The following is a 21,730-nucleotide window of genomic DNA, read 5'->3' on the forward strand; positions in this document are numbered from 1 at the left end:
TCTATAAATAATTAATATATTAAATGTAAACATAACAAATATAAATTCAGTTTTTCTTTTACAGTCTTATATTCAAATTATGTCATTACATATATCTGTATTTTTTCAAATTAAAAAAAGGAAATCTCTATTTGAATCTGGTTTAAAAAACATGATTTACGATCAACCTAGTTGCAAATCGAAACTGAATTGATAACTTACCAACGAACCAACGTAAACCGGTTTTCGGTTTCACTCGTCGTATTTTTCCCAAATTTGGTTTTCACCGACGAACTTTTAAGGTTTTGACAGTGATTTATAATTCTGTTTAGTTTTTATAGAAAATAGTCCTACGGATTTTGAGTTCCTGTTCTTAACTTCTTATGTCTGTCTAACTCCGTCGTTCTCCGTCAATGGCAAAAACCCGCACCACCAGAAAAACCCTAGATTCTTACACCATCAAAGGCTCCAATAAATCCATCAAACGTACCTTCACCTATTCCTTCTTAATCTCATCTTCCATCTTTTTATCGATTTCTTCTAACGATCTGTTTTTTTTCCTATCATAATCAGCCGGCGATTGTGTGTTGATGCGCCCTTCCGATTCATCGAAGCTGTCGTATGTGGCAAAAGTGGAGAAGCTCGAATCGGACGCCAAAGGAAGCAACGTGAAAGTTCACATACAGTGGTATTACCGACCGGAGGAATCGATCGGTGGCCGGAGACAGTTTCACGGCACTAAAGAGGTTTTCCTCTCCGATCACCATGATGTTCAGAGCGCCGATACAATCGAAGGCAAGTGTACTGTTCACACTTTCAAGAGCTATACAAAGCTTGACTCAGTTGGTAACGACGATTACTTTTGTCGTTTCGAGTATAATTCTTCCACCGGAGCTTTCAATCCCGATAGAGTCGCCGTGTATGTATAACCATAACCTTTTTTGCTGCAATTCTTCTCACATTTCTTGACTAAAGTTCGTGAAAAGCTTGAATTTTTACCCTTTTTCTTGTCACTATTGATCAATTCAATACATTCATCTGAATGTTAAGTGGTTCTTGTTAACATGGCAGATACTGTAAGTGTGAGATGCCTTACAATCCCGATGACTTGATGGTTCAGTGCGATGGCTGCACAGATTGGTAGGTTTATTCTGTCATATCTTTCTGGGGATTTGTAATCAAGTTCAATTCAGTTATTGGGTGATTATTTGGTTTAAAAGTTACCATTTTTCCATGCGTAATCATGTTCTTGTTGGCCTACGAATTCGATAATAAATCCTTAGCAAAATAAAACAATAAATTTCTACTGTTTTTGGTTCAGGTTTCATCCTGCTTGTATAGACATGACGCCAGAGGATGCTAAACAGATTGAGCATTTCTTTTGTCAGAATTGTTCATCTGAAGAACAAAAGCTGCTCCAAAATTCCCATGCTACCTCTAGACATACTGATGTGAAGGTAAGATTCTTGGAAAATATGACATTAATGTTTTATCAGTTTTCTTCCATTGAAATCTTAGTTTCAGTGTTAATCCTTTCATGTTAGGTTTTGGGCAATATGTTGTTGAAGTTTTCTTATATTTGTTAAATGGTTATGATTAAATTTTCAGGTGGGAACAAAGCGCAGAAGGAGGTGATTGAATATATAAAACAACAGTGAGGGTATGGCTTGATACGAGGTGGTAAATGTGGTGTGATACAATAATCTGTATGTATATGTTTCTGAAAAAGAGTTTATGTAATTTAGGGTTTTCCCACTTATTTTTATGTGGTATACGTTTCAAAAGCTGTGTTCTGATGTATCTAGTTTACCTCATAATATAAATCTAGACATGTATAAATCTCTTGACTATCTTATCTTAGATGGAGAATAAAGAAAGAGGTCAAGTTGTTTGCTTGCTTTTGAATAATTGAAAATGTGATTATCGGGCTTTGCTTATGCTGTGCATATGGTATTAGGCCCTAAACAAGTTGTACTGTGTTTGTTATTATGTATGGATTGAGGTTGATGTTAATGAGCTAAAATTTTAATTTTTTGTCTCACCAAGAAAGGTGGAACTAGTAAATACTCTTTTCATCCTTATCATCAAACTAAGAAAACTTATCTAGTAATCGCTGTTTAATAAACGCAATATGATTTAGATTTGGCAAATCCAAATGGGTCTTTGCAAGTCAAATAAAGAAATACACATGCTAGAAAACTTGCGACTTATAGCAAGAATGGCATTTTTCGTACTCATGTTTTCTGGATCAAGCTTTCTTTTTAGTTTTTACCCTTACTGTCTTTCCCTATCTCGAACTCTTGCTTTTTGGATCAGGTATTATTCTTCTTGTCATTAGTGTCATCTCCATTTTGATTTATATATCATTCATGTTAGATAAGAAAGCTTTAAGTTAGTGAATTCATGATTTTAAAATGTTTAACAAACGTCACTTAGCAAATAAAGCATTTTGGAATTTTTCTTTAAAAAAAACGGCATTTGACATGTGAATTTTGGAATTTTTTGAGAAACTATGAGGACTTCTTTTTTGATAAAGAAAAAAAAGTTTAAGCTTAAACCAAAAATTCCAAAATGTTATGTTTCCTGCATAACTAACAAAAAATTTTATCAAGGGCAAATTACAATTAGTTATTTAGACGTTTTATACAAAAACGAAAGAGAAAAAATATATTTTAAGAATTTAGTCCAAATAAAATGACATACCAAATGACCAATCTTATACTTTAATCTAGTCTAAATAAAAAAATACAACCAGTCAAGCTCAAATCGAATTTCGCTTATAATAAGAAGACTAGCCAGTTAGAATACAATTACCCAAAAAGAAACTTGGAAAACTCCCCCCTGCATTGTTCCCATCCACACAAACAAATATTTATTACTGAATAACTGAATATCACCAAGAACTCAATAACTCAACAATGGAGAAACAAGAAGAAGTGATTCTACTGGATTTCTGGGCAAGCATGTATGGGATGAGGGTCAGGATAGCACTTGCTGAAAAGGGCGTTTCATACGAACACAGAGAAGAAGATTTGAGGAACAAGAGCCAGCTTCTCTTGGAGATGAACCCGGTTCACAAGAAAATTCCGGTTCTCATACACAATGGCAAACCAATCTGCGAGTCTAGCATCATTGTTGAATATATCGATGAAGTCTGGAAAGATAAAACTTCATTGTTTCCTTCTGATGCTTATGGCAAAGCTCGTGCCAGGTTCTGGGCCGACTTTATTGACAAAAAGGTGACTCTTGACTCTTCCTGATTTTCTTTTGATTTATTTATTATTAATATTCTATACGTCGGGGTTAATTTACAGTTCAGGGGTATGTAACTATGTATTCCCTCCATCTACGAAGAAAATGGTCTTTATTTGATTAACGAAGCTTTTGTCTAACTTTGTGTATGTAAATGCAGGTATTCCAACCTGGGAGGACTTTGTTGTACACAGCAAAAGGTGAAGAACATGAGGCAGCAAGAAAAGATCTCATGGATTCCCTTAAACTGATTGAAGGAGAGCTTGGAGACAAGCCTTACTTTGGAGGTGAGAGCTTTGGCTACGTTGATGTGTGTTTGATTCCGTTTTATACACGGTTTCGAGCCTATGAAACGTTTGGGGAATTGAACGTTGAAGGCGAGTGTCCAGCGTTGACTGCGTGGGCTAAAAGTTGCATTCAGAACAAGGAAAGTGTGTCTAATGTTCTTCCTGAGTCGCTAAAGATGCTTGGCTTAGTTCAACAGATGAGGAAGATACGTGGAGTCGATGAGTAGAACTTCCAAGTATCAAACCAAGTATATATGTTGTTAAACCTTTCGATCATGTATCGGTGTCTTTTACTTCGCTTTCTTGTGAAAATCACTTTTGATGCCAAGTTTTCTTGTTTTTACCATCTTCCCTATCTTTAACTCTCCCTTTCTAGAGGGATGCCTATGATGCGGTTATTAGACTAGAGAGAGTGACGCTAATTATCCGTCGCTAAGGACGCACCAACACCGCCCCTGCCCCTTGGCTCTCGCCAAACTAACGAGAAGATAGATGAGAGAAAATGAGGATAGTGAGGGCTTTTTGATTATTTTAATGTTTCTACCTATTTTTTTTTTAAATGGATCATTTTTTATAAAAAAATATAATCAACCACTATAAATACACACACCTCCACATTTTAATATATACAAATTTCAATACATCACTCAAAACCTCCATCATTTTAAAAAAATATCGTCATCATCTTCCTGGAACTCTCATACTCAGGAACGTATTACAAGTAGCCATTGTCATACGAAATATGCTAGAACAAACAATTACCAGCCAGAAAGCGAACAGTGGTCGACGTAAACGAAGAAGATATATATCCAAAGAGAACGTGAAGAGGCCAACCAACATCTCATGTGTGATTATTTTGGATGAGCATGCTCTCTTTCAAAGATATTATTTCCTAACCTTTCGGTTTTTGTTAAGACTTTGTCATGTCTACCATAAAAGATCAAGACTAATGGGAGCCCAAGAAAAAGCGGGGAAAGACATTAGTACAAAACATATTTAATAGTGTGATGAGATTTTGTTTGGTGTGGTGAAGCCTAAAACCGCACCGTTAAAACACTTCGCATTAATAAACAAAGGAACCGCACCATTTAAATCATTTGTTGGTGCAATTTTCCTATACCCACAGTAAAAAACATTAGAAAGGCATAATTTGATGCATTAGTTCAAAACCACTCTATTAAACTCAAATGGAAATCACATCAATAAAGCATGTGAGAACCGCAACATTTATTTATTCTATCCTCTAAAAATTTCACTCCAAATTTTCAATTCCCTCCCACATTTTCGTTCTAATAAACCACATTAAATAGCGGGAACCACATCAATAAAACATTTGTGCTCTATATTCACGTTTGGTGACATCGGGTTGTTTAAATAAATCAATCATGTATTCGTGTTAATATGATTTCAGGAAGCCTCATCGATTTTGATTTATGATTTATGATTTGTGTTAATCTAATTCATGTCAAACTGATTCGTGTAAATTGTAAGATTTCGTTATTGTTCTTCACTTATTTGAGGTTAGATTTCTGATAAAAAGTGAAGTTATATGCTTTCTTTCTTATTTGAGGTTTGATTTATGATAAAAAGTTAATTTATGTGATTTCTTTCTGATTTTCTATAGATAACTTGAAACATCAACATTATAAGTTTTGTAATCATTGTTGCTGGAGAGTGGCAAACGATTTAGAAATCCTTATCCTTGTTGATGGAAATTGAATCGACATCACAAGTTCACAACTTGGTGTTTTCGTTTCCTTTACTTGCTTTTTTCTCACTGACATTGTTTTATAAGTTTAAAAACACTAACATGTTGCATAAAAACAATTATATGGTAGTGATAAAAGAAAAAAAACGAAACAACTATACTATTACAAAAACGACATATGGATAAATTTATATCAAATGCCTCATTTAAAAAAATAAACAAAAACAAAAGTGTCACATTCCTTTACTATTTTTTTTTTACTGTGAATGCCTTATTTTTTTTTGCCCGGGACCTCAAATCAACTTGAACCAACCATGTGTGTTACATGGTGGCAAACTAAAACCAAACAAATCAATAACAATAAAACTATTATTTTCATCCTACAATAATGCCCATTCAGCCCCTTAACTTATTTTCATGCTTTATGATGAAATAAACTTGTTTTTGTCGGGTCTATTTGGTCATTTTGGACAAATTGAAGGGGTAACCCGATACCCCTTTGCCACATAGACTTTAAATTAATTAAAATAGATAGTTTAAAGGGGAAATGACACATTACTTTGATGTTGAGCTGACTCCTCATTTCTCCTCCAAACCAATGACCATGACCTGATTCACCACTTCCACCACTTGCACCAAAACCGACAATCTGAACCCTAATCTTTGCGACATCAAATCAAATTACAACATATCATACTCCATTTGATGCCCTTCGATCACCACAAAACTTAGATTCTCACCCCCCTCAACAAACCCCAAGCACCACCGATCTCCATCTTCCTCTTCACCTGTAACTCTTACCATTGAATTCGCTCCAAACATCCTCCAAAACACATCTCTAGGCATCAATTATAATATTACTTTTAGACACCTTTTTGGAAGCAAAGATTATTGCATGAGGAAAATGTAACTCCCCAATTCCCATGTATTGTTTAAATAAGAATTTAATTGGTTTCAAGGCCTACTCGACGAGTTGGTTGCCTTACTCGTCGAGTAGCAACGGGTTTGATACGCGTGTTTAGTGACCTACTCGCCGAGTCCATGAAGGGTTTGGGGGTGTTTGAGGCCCTCCTTGTGCACCCTATTTAAAGGAGCCTCAGCCTCCTTTGGCCTCTTTACAGTCTTTGAGAGCTCAGTGAAACCCTAATTCGTGTGGTACTCTTCTTGGTGTGATTTAAGCCTTGGAAAGAAGGTTGGCTAGGAGGGAAAAGCTTGAAGAGCAAAGGAGTTGAAGCAAGGAAGGTGTAGGAAGTAGAACTTACCTCAGCAAGCATCTTCTGGAGGTATCAAGTTGCAATCTTTACTTCCCTTTCCTTCTAGATCTCTTTTCTTTGGTTGAGTTTTAGGGTTTTATGGATTTTGAGTTGATATGGTGAGCTATGGGCTAGATCTGAAGTTGTAACTTCAGATCTGGACCCTTCCTAAGTCCTAGAGTCATAAAGTTGCGGGTTTGGGGGTGTTTGAGGCCCTCCTTGTGCATGAAACCCCATTAAGAGCTTGGAATTGCCATTAAGAGCCTTTTTAGTCATGCATACACGTAAAGTTTGCAACTTTACGTGAAAAGCATGCTTTAGAAGCTTGGATCTGTAATTCGGAGCCATTGCATGGCTTAAATGAGTTTCTATGGCTTAAGGACTGAACGACGAGTCGCAAGGTTGACTCGACGAGTCGTATGAAGATGGCCTTGAACTCGACGAGTTGGATGAGCAACTCGGCGAGTCCGATGAAGATTGCCATAGACTCGACGGGTTGTATGAACAACTCGGCGAGTCGGATGAGTTTTCCCCAAGTTATGAATGTGTGTGTATCCGTCGTGTTGCAAGTAGGAAACTCGTCGGTTGGCTTTAGGGTTCGATCGAAAACCGTAGAAGCTCGACGAGTCACCCCGGTGACTCGGCGAGTGGGAAAGAACTTCAAGGAACTCGGCGAGTAGTGAGGGTACTCGGCGAGTTAAGGTTAACATGGACTGTTGACCTTGACTGACGACTTTGACTTTGATCAGGGTATGATTAGTTGGCTTAAGGGGTACCTTGAAGGGTTAGGAACTTATGGGTTTGATTATGCTATGGTAATAGGTGGTGGAGTTTGTGGCAGTGATCCGAGGGTTGAAGTTTATCTACCAAGTCGACATCTGCAAGGTGAGTTATCCTCACTATATCGATAGGGTCTACGGCACCAAGGCTGGCCCCTTTAGTTGTTATCGTTATGGTATGCTACATGTGGATATGATCTGTTAGATCAGAATCAGGATAGACGGTATGTTATGCTCTTATGATCCGCAGGGATTGATATGTTAGTGACATGCTAGGTCAGTGCTCTAGTTATGAGAGATTGCTATGTTTGGTAATCAGTGAGATAGATATGTTCGATGTTTTGTATATGCCAGTATATGTTAGTTATGCACACATGGTTATTTGCTTGTTGCTTGGGTTGAGGCGTTCCTGCTTTGTACTGAAGGCCAACACACCCTAGGAGCGGTCCGGGAAGACTGTAGGCCCATGTGGCGGTCCAGTCATGCCGAAGGCTCGGTATAGATCCAGTTGGACTGTAGGCCCTGTAGGGCGGTCCAGTCAGGCCGATGGCCCAGTATGCATGTTGATTGATTGATTATTACGGATATGGTATTATCAGTGTGGTATTGATATTTTTTTTGGGGGGGGGGGGGTAGCTCACTAAGCCCTCGGGCTTACAGTTTTCAGTTTATTGTTTCAGGTACTTCAGGAGTTCATGGCAAGGCGAAGGCGTGACCGTACCGCTCCTCATCCTTATGATCTGGCTTTTGGGACACTCTGATTGAATAATGAATTGAAAACACTTTTGTAAACAATTACTATTTGGTTTTATATATGCTTGAAAAGTTTAAATTTGGCGTAAAATTTTGGATGTTACAAGTTGGTATCAGAGCCTTGGTTTGAGTGAATTGGAGGAACACTTGTGTGAATCCAGTCTCAAATCAAGGAGATTTTCGGAAAGTAAAATTTTAAAATGGCTTTCAAATAACGGATGGAGGATGCAGAGGGTACGATCAGCCGGAGCCTGTAAGTGAACCCCAAAATACCATACAGTTATTTGATATTTTGATATGTTAGAACAGCATGCTAGTGCTAGGCTAGGGATCTTCACGAATCGCATGATAGATTTGCCTGATTATATGATGCCTATTAGTCTAGGGTTTCTTGTATATGGAATTGACATCATAACTGTAGATGTTTAGTGTATGCATCACGGTTGTGCATAATAAAGACCTTATAGCCTGAGAATGTTGATTCGGCCTTCGGGTAGGATTGGATATTTGAAAGTCTATTGGGTCCAGCGTTATGTGCAGCTAGCATACACTAGCGCTGCAGGGGATGATGAAAGTTTCATGGATGTGTGGGTTGTGAGGAGCTGTGAGATCAGTTGTGGGATGGGCGATGTTTCCCTAGGAGTAAGGGTTGAGCGCATATTATGTTGATGATAGTGTTAGGGTGTTGTGGTGATACTTGAGACAAATATGGGTAGGTGTGGAAGGTAGTATGGGCCCGTACTACTGAAAGCACAGGACCCATACGCGTAGCATGGAAGTCAAAACCCCTAGGGTTTGTGGGTTTTGGGTCTCCCAATATTATGTTATTTATCTGATGACTTGAATATATATTTCAGTATGGTGGTGACGAGACGTGTTGCTACTGGATCCGGATCAGGATCAGGATCAGGATCGGGAGACGGAGGGTCAGAGGTGCCGATAACACCTAAGCCCGTGGTACAGATAGGGACCGAGGAGTTGGATGCCAGGATCCGGGAGATTATGCATGACGAGATTGCTGCAACGTTCCGAGCACAGCTGCCAAATATGTTTGGGTCGATTAAGACCGCGATGGTCGAGTACTTTGATGAGCGATATGCAGCTCTAGCAGAGACAGCTGCCGCTGCAGCCACTTCGGCTGTAACTGCGGCAGGGGTTGGAGGAGGAGCCAACAGGGCTTTCCAGTACCGGGACTTCGATACTACGAAGCCCCCGACGTTTGATGGTACACAGGATGCGATCAGGGCTATGAGGTGGTTATCTGATGTGGAGGGATGTTTCTTCACGTGTTCATGTCCTGCTGACCAGAAGGTCAGGTGTGCCCTGAACCTGCTGAGGCTTGGGGCAAAGGACTGGTGGAGATTGACGACAGGGTCGTACACGGATGATCAGCAAGCTGCTGTTACTTGGGAGCAGTTCCGGGATATGTTCCGCACCCGCTACGTTCCACGTGTTGAGCGGGAGCGGCTTGCTCAGGAGTTTTTTACATTGAGACAGGATGGGGAGTCAGTGATGGAGATCACTCGTATGTTCACAGAGAGGGCTATGTTCTGTCCGGAGTTTGCTTCAGAGCAGTCTCATATGACTCGTTATCTGAGTATGCTCAAGACTGATATTCGACAGTTTGTTGCTACGCAACGTTGTGAGACTCTTTTGGATCTTCAGGAAGCCGCGAGGCGGCGCGAGTTGGAGATAGAGCTGCAGTTGAAGGAGCAGCGTCAGGTTCCGGCACAGTCTCAGCCAACACCTAAGCGGTCCAAGACCGCTGATACTCGGACCGGGGGTCAGTAGAGCCGCACTTGTGGAAAGTGTGGCAGGGGTCATTTGAGGGATTTGTCGAGCAGGAGGTGGTTGCCACAAATGTGGAAAGGAGGGGCACTATGCCAGGGACTGTCGCCAGTCCGCCCCTCCAGCAGATATGAGGATTTGTTATCATTGTCATCAGGTTGGTCACGTGAAGACCAACTGCCCGCAGCTCGCCGCCAAGCCGGCGCAGGGATCCGCACCGGCTACTTTGAGGATTGGGGATGGGAGGCCAGTCAAGGTGGAGCCTCCGAAGGCTCAGGGGCGCGCCTTCCAGCTCACGGCCGAGGAGGCCAAGGCAGCACCGGATGTGGTTGCTGGTATGTTTCTATTTTCTGTTTCAGTCATTTTGTCTATGTTGTGCTTATCGTTGGTGCCTGTGTTTAGGTACGTTTTTAGTAAACTCTTTGCCTGCATTGGTTTTATTTGACTCGGGGGCGAGTCGGTCGTTTGTATCTCAGACTTTCAGTAGAGAGTTCAGTGTGTCGGTAGATGAGCTTGAGTGTCCGTTGCGAGTTTCGATCGCCAACGAGCACGAGATTTCTGCTTCTTCAGTTTACCGGGGATGCGAGCTGGAGATTTTCGGGGTATCATTCCTGATAGATTTGATTCCTATTCCCATGGGGGAAGTATGTGTGATCGTAGGAATGGATTGGCTCAGCCGGTTTGGCGCCATGATCGACTGTGAGGGACAGCGAGTAGTAGTTCGAACCCCAAGTGGGGGAGAACTGGTGGTATATGGTGAGGGCACCAGAGTAGGATCAGGGTTTTGTTCGGCTGCCAGGGCTCGGCAGTATATTCAACACGGTTGTGCAGGTCATTTAGCGTGTGTGGTGGACACGCGTGTCAGGGATTAGACTGCAGTTTCAGAGGTCCCGGTGGTTAGAGAGTTTGCTGACGTGTTTCAGAAGGAGTTTCCTGGAGTGCCTCCGGAGAGGCAGGTGGAGTTCAGAATTGATCTGGTGCCGGGGGCGGCCCCTATCGCTAAGGCGCCGTACCGACTGCCACCGCCAGAGATGCAGGAGTTGTCATCTCAGTTGCAGGAGCTGCTGGGTAAGCAGTTTATTCGTCCGAGTAGTTCCCCATAGGGAGCACCGATCCTCTTCGTCAGGAAGAAGGACGGTTCGCACAGGATGTGCATCGACTACTGGGAGTTGAAAAAGCTAACGGTGAAGAACCGTTATCCACTCCCAAGGATAGACGATCTTTTCGATCAGTTGCAGGGTGCATCTTGGTTTTCCAAGATCGACTTGAGATCCGGGTATCACCAGGTCAGGGTGAGGGAGGAAGACGTGGAGAAGACTGCGTTTCGGACTCGTTATGGTCATTACGAGTTCGTGGTGATGCCGTTTGGGCTCACCAACGCGCCAGCAGTATTCATGGATTTGATGAATCGAGTCTGCAGGCCGATGCTCGATCGCTCGGTCATTGTGTTCATAGATGATATCTTGGTGTATTCCAAGACCCGAGAGCAGCACGAGGAGCACCTCAGGGAGCTGCTGGAGGTTCTGCGGCGAGAACGGTTGTATGCCAAGTTCTCGAAGTGTGAGTTTTGGTTACGAGAGGTCGAGTTCCTCGGACATCTTGTTAACCAGGAGGGGATTTTGGTCAACCCGGCCAAAGTCGAGGCGGTTATGCAGTGGGAGATTCCGAAATCTCCCTCCGACATCAGGAGTTTCTTGGGATTAGCAGGGTACTACCGGAGATTTATTCGAGATTTTTCCAAGGTTGCAGTACCCCTCACTCGTCTAACGAGGAAGGGGGTGGATTTCCGGTGGGTCCCTGAGCAGCAGAGGGCATTTGAGACACTCTGGCGATGTTTGTGTGAGGCGCCAGTGTTGACGCTCCCCGAGGGAGTCGAGGATTTCGTAGTATTTTGTGATGCGTCCATCACAGGTCTGGGGGCGGTCCTCATGCAGAGGGGACGGGTGATAGCCTATGCATCGCGGCAGCTGAAGCCACATGAGACGAGATACCCTACGCACGATCTTGAGTTGGGAGCGGTGGTTTTCGCTCTCAAGATTTGGAGGCATTATCTGTACGGGGTCCGATGTACTATATACACGGATCACAAGAGTTTAAGGCACATCATGGATCAGCCGAACCTGAATATGAGGCAGCGCAGGTGGCTGGATGTAGTCAAGGACTATGATTGTGAGATCCTTTACCATCCTGGTAAAGCGAATGTGGTTGCGGACGCTTTGAGCCGCAAGTCAGCTGGGTCTTTTACCCCGGCAAGGTGTATGAGGATAGCGGTGGATTCCCCGCTTGTGAGCTTGATTAGGGATGCTCAGGTCGAGGGCATGAGACCAGAGAACTGGAAGATGGAGCGGATTAAGGGCGAGAGCGCCCGGTGTGTTCAATATAGCCGCGTGTTGTTGACTCGATACGACCGCGTTTGGGTTCCGATGTCCGGAGGGGTTCAGCAGACAGTGATGGAGGAGGCTCATAAGTCTCATTTTTCTATCCATCCGGGGGCCACCAAGATGTATCGCGATTTGAGTTTGAGTTATTGGTGGCCCGGAATAAAGCAAGAAATCGTTGGGTATGTTGAGAGGTGCTTGACCTGTAGGATGGTCAAGGCCGAGCATCAGAGGCTGCATGGTAAGCTGCAGCCTCTAGAGATTCCCATGTGGAAATGGGAGCAGATCACGATGGATTTCATTACAAAGTTGCCGAGGACGGCGAAGGGGTTTGATGCTATTTGGGTCATCGTGGATCGGTTGACCAAGAGTGCCCATTTCTTGGCCATTCGGGAGAGTTCGTCGGCTGAGAAATTGGCCGACATGTATGTTAGCGAGATTGTCTCTCGCCATGGGGTTCCAGTTTCTATCGTTTCCGATCGGCATGTCAGGTTTACTTCCCGTTTTTGGCAGAAGTTCCATGAGGAACTAGGTACGCGACTACATTTTAGTACAACATTCCATCCGCAGACCGATGGGCAGAGTGAGCGGACCATCCAGACCCTCGAGGATATGTTGAGGGCGTGCGTCATTGACTTTGGTGGGAGTTGGGATTCCCACCTACCGCTTGCAGAGTTCGCCTACAACAACAACTATCATTCCAGTATTGGCGCCCCGCCTTTCGAGCTGTTGTATGGTCGGAAGTGTAGAACCCCAGTCTGCTGGGGTGAGATTGGGCACAGGCTGATGGGACGGACAGAGGTAGTTCTGCAAACTACCGAAAAGATACAGCAGATTAGACAGCGTTTGCAGACCGCTCAGAGTCTGCAGAAGAGTTATGCCGACAGACGCCGATCTGAGTTGGAATTTCAGGTGGGTGACATGGTACTCCTGAAGGTCTCACCCTGGAAGGGTGTGATCCGTTTCAGGAAAAGGGGAAAACCGGGTCCCCGTTTTATTGGGCCGTTCAGGATCATTTCTAGGGTTGGCAAGGTGGCTTATAGGCTGGAGCTTCCGGAGGAGCTTAGCCGGATTCATAGCACGTTCCATGTTTCGCAATTGTGGAAATGTATCATGGACCAGGAGATAGTGGTATCACTGGACGACATTCAGGTCGATGAGCGCCTGAATTATGTGGAGAGGTCGGTGGCCATTTTGGAAAGGAAGAAGAAGATCCTTCGGAACAAGGAAATACCTTTGGTGAAGGTGCAGTGGGAACATCGGAGGGGATCCAAGTGGACATGGGAGCCGGAGGCGGAGATGCGTGAGCATTACCCGACATTGTTTATTCCAGCAGACTTCGAGGGCGAAGTCTAGTTCAAGTGGGGGAGAATTGTAACGCCCCGATTCCCAGGTATTGTTTAAATAAGAATTTAATTGGTTTCAAGGCCTACTCGACGAGTTGGTTGCCCTACTCGTCGAGTAGCAACGGGTTTGATATGCGTGTTTAGTGACCTACTCGCCGAGTCCATGAAGGGACTCGACGAGTAGGAGCTGGCAGATGAAACCCTAAATCCCGGGGTTTTGCACCCTATTTAAAGGAGCCTCAGCCTCCTTTGGCCTCTTTACAGTCTTTGAGAGCTCAGTGAAACCCTAATTCGTGTGGTACTCTTCTTGGTGTGATTTAAGCCTTGGAAAGAAGGTTGGCTAGGAGGGAAAAGCTTGAAGAGCAAAGGAGTTGAAGCAAGGAAGGTGTGGGAAGCAGAACTTACCTCAGCAAGCATCTTCTGGAGGTATCAAGTTGCAATCTTTACTTCCCTTTCCTTCTAGATCTCTTTTCTTTGGTTGAGTTTTAGGGTTTTATGGATTTTGAGTTAATATGGTGAGCTATGGGCTAGATCTGAAGTTGTAACTTCAGATCTGGACCCTTCCTAAGTCCTAGAGTCATAAAGTTGCGGGTTTGGGGGTGTTTGAGGCCCTCCTTGTGCATGAAACCCCATTAAGAGCTTGGAATTGCCATTAAGAGCCTTTTTAGTCATGCATACACGTAAAGTTTGCAACTTTACGTGAAAAGCATGCTTTAGAAGCTTAGATCTGTAATTTGGAGCCATTGCATGGCTTAAATGAGTCTGTATGGCTTAAGGACTGAAGGAACTCGGCGAGTCGCAAGGTTGACTCGACGAGTCGTATGAAGATGGCCTTGAACTCGACGAGTTGGATGAGTAACTCGGCGAGTCCGATGAAGATTGCCATAGACTCGACGGGTTGTATGAACAACTCGGCGAGTCGGATGAGTTTTCCCCAAGTTATGAATGTGTGTGTATCCGTCGTGTTGCAAGTAGGAAACTCGTCGGTTGGCTTTAGGGTTCGATCGAAAACCGTAGAAGCTCGGCGAGTCACCCCGGTGACTCGGCGAGTGGGAAAGAACTTCAAGGAACTCGGCGAGTAGCTGAGGGTACTCGGCGAGTTAAGGTCAACATGGACTGTTGACCTTGACTGATGACTTTGACTTTGATCAGGGTATGATTAGTTGGCTTAAGGGGTACCTTGAAGGGTTGGGAACTTATGGGTTTGATTATGCTATGGTAATAGGTGGTGGAGTTTGTGGCAGTGATCCGAGGGTTGAAGTTTATCTACCAAGTCGACATCTGCAAGGTGAGTTATCCTCACTATATCGATAGGGTCTACGGCACCAAGGTCGGCCCCTTTAGTTGTTATCGTTATGGTATGCTACATGTGGATATGATCTGTTAGATCAGAATCAGGATAAACGGTATGTTATGCTCTTATGATCCGCAGGGATTGATATGTTAGTGACATGCTAGGTCAGTGCTCTAGTTATGAGAGATTGCTATGTTTGGTAATCAGTGAGATATATATGTTCGATGTTTTGTATATGCCAGTAAATGTTAGTTATGCGCACACGGTTATTTGCTTGTTGCTTGGGTTGAGGCGGTCCTGCTTTGTGCTGAAGGCCAACACACCCTAAGAGCGGTCCGGGAAGACTGTAGGCCCACGTGGCGGTCCAGTCATGCCGAAGGCTCTGTATAGATCCAGTTGGACTATAGGCCCTGTAGGGCGGTCCAGTCAGGCCGATGGCCCAGTATGCATGTTGATTGATTGATTATTACGGATATGGTATTATCAGTGTGATATTGGTATTTTGGCGAGGATTGGCATTGTAAAATTCAGATGCATCCAGGGGCGGAACTCGAGCTTTATAACCAAGGGGGCCAAACCCAAAATGTTAAAACAATAACATACAAACAAATTTTTATTTGGTTAAATTTTATGAACACTAGGCACAAGCATTCAAAAAGGTGGTGTCTATTCATGTATTTTCTTTCATCAATTTTGTTATTCTATTTTGATGTAGACTACATAATATAATTTATTAATAGTTAACAAAATAACAATTTACAATTGCATTTTGACCACACTAATTACATTGACTTTAATATTATTTATACAGTTTGTAATTATACATTTAAGGTAATTAACAGATTGTAAAATTTACTAACATTTTAACAATCAATAAATACTAAAAATTAAAAAGTTACCATATCGTTACTATATATTAAATTATTATAAGTTACTAATTGAGTTTTTCTGTAACTTTTATAAGTTTTCTTATACATTAAATCAGATTAAAATATTTAGAAACTAATAAATTAAATAATATTAAAATTGGTGTATCTTTTAATACTTGTCAGGGTAATATATATCTTTTAACATTTAAAAGAGTTCTATACTTTTAGTAAGAGAAAAAGAGAGATGAAGACTTACCTTACAAATCTGGTTGAGTAGAGCAATGAACACCAATGAGTCGCTGTTCGGAGTTGCAGTTCGGCGGAAGGCGAAATAGAGACACAGGAAGTAACTGACTTTCGGAAGTTATTCGTCGGAATTGCAGACTATTGAAACAGTAGACTAGAGAGACAGAGCCACATCGGTCAATAATGGCGGACCGAAGAGATGTGGAGTGGTGATTACTCCGGCGGAGGCAACACGCAACAACAATATCTTCTGGTGAGAAGTCCCACGGATGTATTATGTTTTCCGGTGAGAAGTTTTGTTTTTCCGGAAGATTGATCTAGGGTTTGTATTTTCTAAATATTGAGTTAATAGATTGAATATTAGAATGAGTTTTTATAGAAATTTTGTTTCTTAATCTATAAAAATCTTAATTTCGTTAGAGTTCATTTGGATGTATCCCGTAATTTTTTGGATTCTTGTTAATTATTTATTACTTTCCTAATCTTTACATTTCCTATGAAATAATCAAATCAAATAAGATGTATATTTTTGTTTTTTTATAGTTGATTAGTTATTTCTATAACTAAAGGTGAGGGGCCAGGAATTAGACAATAAATAAAACCAATTTTATATTACAGAATCTGGTATTAAGCATGGCAAAAATCAGGGGGGTCATGGCCTCGCCCCCTAGCCCTCAAGAGGCTCCACCACTGAATGTATCCATGGTAATGCAATGATAAATGACTTTCCCTACCCCTCCTGATACCATGTCAAGAATCACTCCCAGATAAATGACTTTCCCTACCCCTCCTGATACCATGTCAAGAATCACTCCCACCTGTATGTCCTTGTAAGTAGGATCTTCATGTGTTGTTAAAAGGCTTTAAAAGCTAAGCAACATCAATATCAGAAATGGAAATAACCTGCAATTTGCCATTGGCAAATGAAAAGGAATCTTACCTAGTTGTGTATGTGTATGTGTGTGTGAGAGAGAGAGAGGGAGGGAGACATGGACAAGAGGTGAGGTGGATTTAATTTAACTTTTTTAATTAAGTAAAAGTAATCTGGTACATGAAACTGATGATGGTAGGTTATAGGGACCTTTGTTCTCTCATAAACACGAAAATAATTGAAGAGACTGAATGTGCAACAATGCAAATGTATAATATATTGTAGGGCTAATATGTCATTTCCCCTTTAAAAAAAGGGAGTGCATATATTCTAATGTATTAATGAATTTTATTTTGATGTTTCTTGGTTCACTTCACAAAATAATTTGAGACGTATAGTCGTTTTTAACGAATGTGAAGGCAAATGTTTCCTTAATCACCAAGCTAAAAACTAAAAATATTAGCCTATGGTAAATTTAGAAACAAATAAATCGAGGGTCCAATAATGAAAATATGTCTAAAGTAATATTAGAAGGAAATATTTTTAAAACATGTGATCTTTTATAAAAGACATTTGGTAAATAAAAATTTCATACCTTTAACAGCAAGCATTGATTTTTATTATTTTGCAATGTAAATTGCCGTCTCAAATTAAATAGGAAGAATACTTAAAGTATGATGTTATAATGCACAATAATTCTTTTTGGAACAACAATAAATTTAAAATGTTAAAATTTTTAAAAATAAGATGTCTATTGTGTATTTGGTACAAGACCATAACCCCATATAAAGTACCTTAAGAGCTTGTCCAAAAAATTCATTGAGTTCTATAAAAAGTTAAAATGTTCTCGTAGAATCTTATGATCATGAATATCAATTTAACAGGGTTACAATTTATAAATGTGTTTGTTACACAAGAAATATCAACATAGGTACATTAATTTGTCTACTATAAAGAAGAGTAAAATACAAAAAAAAAAAAAACTTATATATATATGAACAATTAGAATGTTGTAGAAGACATATTGTTTGAAAAACAAATTCAATTTCAACACTGTCATTTAAAGTCAAGCAAATTACATATATTTTTTAAAGCACGTTATTCTAGTAATAGAATCAGACTTTAGTCGACATGGGATAACAAAGTATAATTTAGAATTAGCACATAAATGAAACTACATTGTTGTAATGACACTAAAAGTGAAACATACAATATGGAAGTAAAAACTAGAATATAATTAAAAAGTAGGATGCTATGATTATCATAAATAAAAAAATTATAAAAAAAGTCATAAACCATGATAGATTAAATCCTATTTTAAAAATAGGGATGAAAAATAAGACGTTATACAACTTAATTTCACATATGTCCTAAGTGGGATATATAACTTCACAACTTGAATCTTAAATAGTTGAATATATAACTTTCGCAACTTGACAAAGACAAACATTTATCAAAGGGTCGTATCAGATGTTGCCTTCTATTCTTGATGTTAAAGGTTCAATTATTATCATTTGAGACATAAGTGGATTTAAAATTAGTTTAGAATTATATTATATTTGGCGAAAGACAAAGAAAAAGATTGGTTGGTGAAAGTTAAATAATTAATTCTCACACATGCTTAATGATTAAATTTGATGTGTGATAGTTGAAACTAATTTAAATTAAGGGGTGTTTGTCTGGTTTTTTTTTCAATATATTGTCGGTTTCCAAAAAAAAAATTTAATTAAGGGACCTTAAATTAATCATGTGAAAATTAAAATATTCTCACAAATATGTAGCTGGGTTCTACTTGACAAAAAGAAATCTACCTATTTTATCCGTGGTTTGTAAATATTATGTAGCGTCATTTATGGATATCTTGCTACAATTTAAAAATTATGATCGGACGATGATACAATTCAATTTTATTTAGTAAATTACTGAGTAAAGTTAGTGAAGAACTCAATTAAACAATCAAAAGCTATGGACAATACAAATTTTTTTTTTTTTCCAAAATCGTAAATGAGTACAGCTAGAATATTGAAGCAGTGACTTTTGATGAAATCATCCCTGATGTCATTATCTCTTGCGCCTCACAAATCAAACTCAAATCATCTTTCACTTATAATATAATAACAATTAATATTATATATTTGAATGACCTGAACGGCTGAACCCATGTATCCAACATTATATATTTACGCACTTCCATCCACACAAACACAAACCAATTAGTGAATAACTTAATATCACCAAAAACCCAAGAACCCAACAATGGTGAAACAAGAAGAAGTGATTCTACTGGATTTCTGGGCAAGCATGTATGGAATGAGGGTCAGGATAGCCCTTGCTGAAAAAGGTGTTTCATATGAGTACAGAGAAGAGAATTTGAGGAACAAGAGTCAGCTTCTCGAGGAGATGAACCCAATTCACAAGAAAATTCCGGTCCTCCTTCACAATGGCAAACCGATCTGCGAGTCCAGCATCATCGTTGAGTATATTGATGAAGAGTGGAAAGATACAGCTCCATTGTTTCCTTCTGACACCTACGGCAAAGCTCGTGCCAGGTTTTGGGTCGATTTTATTGACAAGAAGGTAACTCTCATCTTTTCTTCATTTTCTTTTGATATACTATTACTATTCTATTTACTTCGCGCAGTTTAAGTTGACGTTTGATTTTTCTTGATTTTTGCAAAAAATTTCCATTTTGGTTGTCTCAAGTCATTTGAAACTCTTTGTGAAAATGCAAGCGAAAAAAAAAACACTTTTGGATTGTAATTGTGGAATACTTTGTAATTCTACCATACATACGATGGATGGCCTAATTAGCTTATCGAACCTTTTGTCTGACTTTGTGTATGGATATGCGCGCAGGTGTACCACAATGGGAGGATATTGTTGTACACAGCAAAAGCGGAAGAACATGAGGCATCCAGGAAAGAGTTCATAGATTCCCTTAAACTAATTGAAGGAGAGCTTGGAGACAAACCTTACTTTGGTGGTGACAGTTTCGGCTACGTTGATGCGGCTTTGATCCCGTTTTATGCATGGCTTCATGCGTATGAAACATATGGGGAATTGAACGTTGAACAAGACTGCCCAATACTGATTGGTTGGGCTAAAAGGTGCTTTCAGAACAAGGGGAGTGTGTCTAATGTTCTTCCTGAGTCGCTAAAGGTCCTTGCCTTCGTTCAGCAGATGAGGAAGAGGCTTGGACTTGATGTGTAGAAGTTTGAGGTATCAAAGCCCATTTGTTGTTTTACTTTGGATGTACTCGATCTATGTTGTGTTTGACTTTTATAAATAAAGTTGTATTTTCGATTTTGAATTGGAAAGACTGATTGATGTGTTGGGCTATAAAAATGACCAATTTATGCTTTTGTATTATTTTTTGTTGAAGAAATTTTAAAAAAATATACACCATACAAAATCAAAATTAACAAAAATCAAAATTTATCTTCAATAATTTATAATGATCTTTTTGAGATACATTTAAAAAAATAACATCATTTTTTTATAAGGATTTCAAAGTTAAAAAACAACATATTTGACATTGAATTTTGACACATAAATGACAACGAACTTGCAACCGAGCTGTTGATGATCAATTTGTACTCCTTCTCCATCATTACATACAACACGATATCCCCTCAAAATTTTCTTTCAAACAATTCAACCTTTAAATCCAAATTCAACAAGGAAACAAATAAACTCAAATGGAAAGTTATGTAATCATTAACATAAATTGAAAGAATGTTTGGGTTGAAATTCAAGCTTTCCAAAAATCACATTAAAAACACACACACACACACACATATATATATATATATATATATATATATATATATATATATATATATATATATATATATATATATATATACCAAATCCATCACCAACTTTTCAATGTATGTTGCTAGAATCGATAATTTGTTAAAATCACTGATTGTTATAACTTGTATAAACTACTTCCAATTCACACAAAGTTCATGCATAATTGCTCGATAATGATGAACCATCACTTATGTCAGTGGCGGAGCTAGGGTTTTAGTAAAGGGATATCCCGAAAAAAAAATCGTGTAATATACATAAATACACATACCTTCATTGTACCACCACTTTGATCAATAATCACCCACCACCGGCCACCATGAGATTTCACCGCCGGAAAACAACCACCGCCGCTGACCGATCGCCGACAGAAGAAGGAAGGGCAGCAGCAGCGACAACGTACGTCGCAGGGGAGAGTTGGAAGCGAAGTCGGAAGTCAGCATCGAATCGTCGATTGATTTCTTTTTTCCGATTTTTATTTTGTATTGGGCTAAATTTTGTGTTAATTGTTAAATTAAACTAATTTAATGTTGGGCACTTGACAATTGGGCTTAATATTTATCATTTAGAAAAAACATAAAAAAATAATAATAATAAGGTAGCCCAAATTATTTTTGGGGGTTTAAAGGCAATATAAACAAATTTTTTTTGAAAAATATATAGTACTAAAATACCCACCGCTTTGATTGTACCACCACTTTGATCAATAATCACCCACCACCGGCCACCATGAGATTTCACCGGAAAACACCCACCGCCGATGACCGATCGCCGACAGAAGAAGGAAGGGCAGCAGCAGCGACAACGTACGTCGCAGGGGAGAGTCAGAAGTACCTAAAAACATAAACTAAAAACCATAAGCACAAAGCTTAGTGAGTTCCCCAAAATACCACATACCATACATAGGGTACACCCCGCATACTAAGCTAGGGACCAAAGTGCAAAGTTTTTACAATAAAAGGGTTAAAGGAAACATACCAATTTATTCTCGAATGTTACAAAATTCCAGCTGCCACAACATCTTCCATTGCCACGTGAAGACCTTCTATGGCAATAATAAATAAGAACAGAAAAATGGGATTGCCTTGACGTAACCCTCAAAACAACTGAAATT

General features: G+C 40.0%; 3 protein-coding genes across 3 annotated transcripts; all 3 read left to right on the top strand.

Annotated features, from left to right (window-relative positions):
* The first annotated feature begins 266 nt into the window (after nt 1–266).
* Nucleotides 267–1,992, top strand: LOC145117346 (chromatin remodeling protein EBS-like). The gene is made up of 5 exons (XM_079053641.1): nt 267–465; nt 553–898; nt 1,051–1,119; nt 1,301–1,436; nt 1,588–1,992. The coding sequence occupies exons 1-5, from the start codon at nt 393–395 to the stop codon at nt 1,612–1,614; spliced, it is 651 nt and encodes a 216-aa protein (XP_078909767.1). The 5' UTR covers nt 267–392; the 3' UTR covers nt 1,615–1,992.
* Nucleotides 1,993–2,745: 753 nt separating this feature from the next.
* On the top strand, nt 2,746–3,864 carry LOC145115741 (putative glutathione S-transferase). Its single transcript, XM_079052097.1, has 2 exons — nt 2,746–3,218; nt 3,392–3,864. Exons 1-2 carry the CDS (start codon nt 2,898–2,900, stop codon nt 3,743–3,745), a joined length of 675 nt encoding a protein of 224 aa, XP_078908223.1. The 5' UTR covers nt 2,746–2,897; the 3' UTR covers nt 3,746–3,864.
* Nucleotides 3,865–18,991: 15,127 nt separating this feature from the next.
* LOC145115740 (putative glutathione S-transferase) lies at nt 18,992–20,113 on the top strand. The gene is made up of 2 exons (XM_079052096.1): nt 18,992–19,380; nt 19,660–20,113. Exons 1-2 carry the CDS (start codon nt 19,060–19,062, stop codon nt 20,011–20,013), a joined length of 675 nt encoding a protein of 224 aa, XP_078908222.1. The 5' UTR covers nt 18,992–19,059; the 3' UTR covers nt 20,014–20,113.
* The last annotated feature ends 1,617 nt before the right edge of the window (nt 20,114–21,730 follow it).

This window comes from Lactuca virosa, chromosome 5 (assembly GCF_052849685.1).
Source record: "Lactuca virosa cultivar CGN04683 chromosome 5, Lactuca_virosa_CGN04683_v6, whole genome shotgun sequence".
NCBI lineage: Eukaryota > Viridiplantae > Streptophyta > Magnoliopsida > Asterales > Asteraceae > Lactuca > Lactuca virosa.